Here is a 5,942-nt window from a genome sequence, read left to right on the forward strand (position 1 = left end):
GTTAGGCAAGGCTGAGAGCTTCTTAACGAGGCTTTGATCCCTAAGACCTTTAACACCCATCAACCCTTAACCAAGGGGTGGGGCTACCCGGGAAGACCAAGGCTTGAAAAAGCCCTCTCCTAAGCAATCAGAGAATATAGCAAACAGGAGCTGCTAACAGGGGAGTTTTGCAAGGGAATTTACAGGGGGAGTGTGAAAGGGGGCTAGATACACTTACCATTCCTTAGACTTCTTTAAACTTAAGGCAAAAATACCCCATGATTTAAAAAAAAAACATCAAAAAAGGAACTAACTTCAGGAGTAAAAAGAGAATGCAGGCAGAAGTCCAGCAACAGAGAGGGGGCTATCCAGTTTATTGCATCCAAAGCAGCATGTGTGATTACCTGCCCTATGGGCAGGTGGTGTATGTGTCCATTCGGTGCAAGGAACTCCTGGCCCTCAGAGACTGCGTGAAGGCTTTGGAAACCAGACTAGCTGACCTGGAAGATCTAAGGGAGACAGAGAGGAACATAGATAAAACTTGGCAGGACACAGTAGAACAGTCCCACCCCCGGTGTAACAGCCTCTGTGATGTTGAGGAGGATGAAAGTCTCAGGGAAGGAGAACATACAACTGGAGCAGAGGGAAATGATCCCATAGTTGGGGCTGTCCTTCCAGATGATGTAGTGGTATCCTCTCACACTGAGGATACCTCTCCAGGGGAGCAACAGAGGGTCCTGTGGCACCTTTAAGACTAACAGAGGTATTGGGAGCATAAGCTTTTGTGAGTAAGAACCTCACTTCTTCAGATGCAAGCCTGAAGGTTCTTGCATCTGAAGAAGTGAGGTTCTTACCCACGAAAGCTTATGCTCCCAATACCTCTGTTAGTCTTAAAGGTGCCACAGGACCCTCTGTTGCTTTTTACAGATTCAGACTAACACGGCTACCCCTCCGATACTTGTCTCCAGGGGAGGGAACTCTATTTATTAGGAAGAGACAGGTATTAGTAATGGGTGATTCAACCATTAGAAACATAGATAGCTGGGTTTGCAATGGTGACTTGTCTGTCTGGTGCGAAGCTTGCAGATCTCTCAAGACATCTAGATAGACTTATGTGTAGTGCTGGTGAGGAGCTGGTGGTCATGGTACATGTAGGTACCAATGACATGGGGAGGGATAGGAGAGAGGTCTGGGAGGCCAAATTTAGGCTGCTAGGGAAAAGACAGAAGTCCAGGACCTCCATGGTAACATTCTCTGAAATGCTTCCAGTTCCATGTGCAGGACCAGTGAGACAGGCAGAACTGCAGGGTCTCAATGTGTGGATGAGATGATGGTGTAGGGAGGAGGGGTTTAGATTTATTAGGAACTTGGGAAACTCTTGGGAAAGGGGGAGCCTATACAGGAGATAAGGGTTCCAACTAAACCAAAATGAAACAAGATTGCTGGCACTTAAAATTAAAAAGGTCGCAGAGCAGTTTTTTAAACTAAGGGCTGGTGGAAAGCCAACAGGTGTGGAGGAGAATGTGGTTTGGACAGAAACCTCCCTTAGGGGAGGATCTACTAATGGAGATTCTCTATGTCCCAGTAAGGAGAAAAGGATGGAAGATAACAAAATACAGGTAAGATCTGATGAGAAACAGTTAAATGAAAAAAAGTCTCATTCAATTACATGACGTAATGGGAGACAGCTAAAAAGTGACAAGTTTTTAAAGTGCCTCATATTAAATGAGGATATTGATATAAGAGGCATCACAGAAACTTGGTGGAATGAGGATAATCAATGGGACACAGTAATACCAGGGTACAAACTATATTGGAAGGACAGAACAGGTCATTCTAGCGGGGAAGTGGCACTTTATGTGAAAGAAAGTGAAGAATCAAATGAAGTAAAAATCTTAAATGAACCAAACTGTACCATATAATCTCTATGGATAGTAATTCTATGCTCAAATAATAAAAATATAGCAGTAGGATATATTACTGACCACCTGACCAGGATGGTGAGAGTGAATGTGAAATGCTTAGGGAGATTAGAAAGCCTATTAAAATAAAAAGAAACTCAATAATAATGGGGAATTTCATATATCCCACACAAGGAGAGGCAATTCTTCATTTAGTCTTAAGTGGAGCACAGGATCCGGTCCAAGGTTAGTATAGCTGGACCGCTTGGTAATAGTGATCCTAATATAATTACATTTAACATCCCTGTGGCAGGGCAGAGAAAACACCATAGTTGCCCAACGCTGAAGCATTTAATTTCAGAAAGGGGAACTACACAAAAATGAGGAGGTTAGTTAAACAGAAATTAAAAGGTACAGCACCAAAAATAAATTCCCTGCAAGCTGCATGAAATTTTTTTAAAGACGCCATAATAGAGGCTCAACTTAAATATATACCTCAAATTGATAAATATAAAAAGAGAACCAAAAAAGTGCCACTGTGGCTAAACAACAAAGTAAGAGAAGCAGCGAGAGGCTAAAAGGCATCCTTTAAAAAATGGAAGTTAAATCCTAGCGAGGAAAATAGAAAGGAGCATAAAATCTGACAAATGAAGTGTAAAAAAGAAAAGATTTAGGAAGGCCAAAAAAGAATTTGAAGAACAACTAGCCAAAGATTCAAAAAGTAATAGCAATTTTTTTAAATACATCAGAAGCAGAAGGCCTGCTAAACAACCAGTCGGACCACTGGATGATCAAGATGCTAATGGAGCACTCCAGGACCGTTAGATCATTGCAGAGAAACTAAATGAATTCTTTGCATCAGTCTTCACAGTTCAGGATGTGAGAAGGATTCTCAAAACCCGAGCCATTCTTTTTATGGCAACATAGTGACCGACGATGTGGAAAAAAGCTGAAGTACTCAATGCTTTTTTTGCCTTGGTCTTCACAGACAAGGTCAGCTACCATACTGCTGCACTGGACAACACAGTATGGGCAGGAGGTGAGCAGCCCTCAGTGGTGAAGGACCAGGTTAAGGACTATTTAGAAAAGCTGGACGTGCACAAGTCCATGGGTCCAGATCTAATGCATCCGAGGGTGGCTGATGGGATTGCAGAGCCATTGGCCATTATCTTTGAAAATTCATGGCGATTAGGGGAGGTACTGGATGATTGGGAAAAGGCTAATGTAGTGCCTATATTTTAAAAAAGGAAGAAAGAGAACCTGGGGAAGTACAGACCGGTCAGCCTCACCTCAGTCCATGGCATAACCATGGAGCAGGTCCTCAAGCAAAGCATTTTGAAGCACTTGGAGGAGAGGAAGGTGATCAGGAACAGTCAACATGGATTCACCAAGGGCAAGTCATGCCTGACCAACCTGATCACCTTCTATAATGAGATAACTGGCTCTGTGGATATGGGAAAAGCAGTGGATGTGATATATCTTGACTTTAGCAAAGCTAAAAAAGTAGGGATTGGATGAATGGACTATAAGGTGGATAGAAAGCTGGCTAGATTGTCGGGCTCAACTGGTAGTGATCATCGACTCGATGCCTATTTGGCAGCCAGTATGAAGAGCAATGCCCCAGGGGTCAGTTCTGGGGCCAGTTTTGTTCAGCAACTTCATTAATGTGGGAAATGGGCTTATTTAGTCCGCAGAAGAGAAGAGTCGGGGAGGGGGGGATTTGATAACAGCCTTCAACTACCTGAAGGGGGGTTTCAAAGACGATGGAGCTAGGCTGTTCTCAGTGGTGGCCAATGATAGAACAAGGAGCAATGTTGTCATGTTTCAATGAGGGAAGTTTAAGTTGAATATTAGGAAAAACTATTTCACTCAGGGGGTGGAGAAGCACTGGAATGGGTTACGTACGGAGGTGGTGGAATCCCCATCCTTAGAGGTTTTTAAGACTGGCTTGACAAAGCCCTGTCTGGGATGATTTAGTTGGGTACAGTACTGCTTTGAACAGGGGGTTGGAATAGAGGACCTCCTGAGGTCTCTTCCAACACTAATCTTCTATGATTCTATGATTCTATGACAAGGTCCCTCACCAAAGGCTCTAAAGCAAAGTAAGCTGTCATGGCATAAGAGGGAAGGTCCTCTCATGGACTGGTATGTGCTTAAAAGATAGGAAGCAAAGGGTAGGAATAAATGGTCAGTTTTCAGACTGTGGAACTCCTTGCCAGAGGAGGTTGTGAAGGCCAAGACTATAACAGGATTCAAAAAAGAACTAGATAAGTTCATGGTGGATAGGTCCATCAATGGCTATTAACTAGGGCGGGCAGCGATGATGTCCCTATCCTCTATTTTCCAAAAGCTGTGGACGGGTGACAGGGGATGGATGAATCACTTGATGATTACCTGCTCTGTTCATTCCCTGTGGGGCACCTGGGATTGGCCACTGTCAAAAGACAGGATACTGGGCTAGATGGATCTTTGGCCTGATCCAGTATGGCCATTTTTATGTTAATGATGGATAGCCAGTATTCGCACGCGTGTTTCCTGCTGGTGCATGTTAAGGTTTTCCACACACCGACATGTAGGAATTATAGATGCAGGAATTATAGGAATTATAGATGAAGCACCATCAAATATGGAATTGGCATTAGTAGGGTCAATTGTTCATAGTTCATTTCTCTGAACAATGAAAATGTCATTTTTCAGTGTGTGAAGAGGGACCAATCTTCTTCACCCATGAGAACAGCCTCCAGTAGTGCATGCAGTGTCTCATATTAACATTGTCTCTCCAACCAGGCATTTGTACTGCTGCCATCACCCTGGAACCTTGGGTACATACAGAAAGTCAGGGAAACATATGGTGCATGCAGGAGACACCGTTCTGTCTCAGAGTTGGACACCTTCTCTCTATTTCATGTCAGATTCCAACACAACCAACTTCACCAACCCCTCCACCTTCATCCTGCTGGGCATTCCAGGCCTGGAGAGGGCCCATGTGTGGATCTCCATCCCCTTCTGCACCATGTATGCCATAGCCATCTTGGGGAACTTCACCATCCTGTTGGTCGTGAAGAGGGAGCCGAGCCTCCATGGGCCCATGTACTATTTCCTCTGCATGCTGGCCGTCACCGACCTGGTCCTGTCCACGTCCATCCTGCCCAAGACTCTGAGCATCTTCTGGTTTAATTCCAGGGAGATCGATTTCAGTGCCTGCCTCACCCAGATGTACTTCATTCACTGCTTCTTAGTGGTGGAGTCTGGGATCTTCATGGCCATGGCTTTGGATCGCTACGTGGCCATCTGTGATCCCCTGAGACATTCTACCACCCTCACAAACCTTGTGGTGGCCAAGATTGGCTTGGCTGTGGTGTTGCGTGGTGGCATGCTCATATTGCCCTATGTCTTCCTGGCGAGGCAATGGCCATATTGCAGAATCAACATCATCCCCCACACGCACTGTGAGCACATGGCCGTGGTGAAGTTGGCCTGTGCAGACACCCACGTCAGTAATTACTATGGCCTCTTTGTGCTATTCTGTGTGAAGGGTCTGGATGTAATTTTTATCGTCGTGTCCTATATCCAGATCCTCAGGAGCATCTTCAGCCTCCCCACAAAGGATGCCCGGCTCAAGACTTTTGGGACCTGTGGCTCCCACCTCTGTGCCATCTTCACCTTTTACATCTCATCTCTCTTCTCCTCTCTCACACACCGCTATGGATATAATGTGCCCCTGCATTTCCACGTTCTCATGGCCAACGTGTACCTCCTGGTGCCCCCCATGCTAAACCCCATCATCTACGGGGTGAGGACCAAGCAGATCCGGGATAAGCTGCTCCATGTTGTTACTCATAAAGGGACCTAAAGTTTTCTCCTGGTGCTCTGGGTCTTAGACCAAGCTCCGTGCAGAGCTGGCTGGTGACATGGTGCTGGGCCCTCTTCCCTGAATCACTTACTGGACAGTCAAAGAGACATTAAAGCCTTTCCTGACCTTAGTGTGCTGTGTCAGCATGCCAAACTGGGGAATCAGTCTATGTAAAACTCATTGGGTTCCAGTTTTTTAATTGCTGGTCA

General features: G+C 45.2%; 1 protein-coding gene across 1 annotated transcript; it reads left to right on the plus strand.

Moving 5' to 3' along the window:
* The first annotated feature begins 4,785 nt into the window (after positions 1-4,785).
* On the plus strand, positions 4,786-5,733 carry LOC128830252 (olfactory receptor 52R1-like). The gene has a single exon (XM_054016042.1). The coding sequence runs from the start codon at positions 4,786-4,788 to the stop codon at positions 5,731-5,733; it is 948 nt and encodes a 315-aa protein (XP_053872017.1).
* Positions 5,734-5,942: the final 209 nt, after the last annotated feature.

Source organism: Malaclemys terrapin, chromosome 1 (genome assembly GCF_027887155.1).
Source record: "Malaclemys terrapin pileata isolate rMalTer1 chromosome 1, rMalTer1.hap1, whole genome shotgun sequence".
Taxonomy (NCBI): domain Eukaryota; kingdom Metazoa; phylum Chordata; order Testudines; family Emydidae; genus Malaclemys; species Malaclemys terrapin.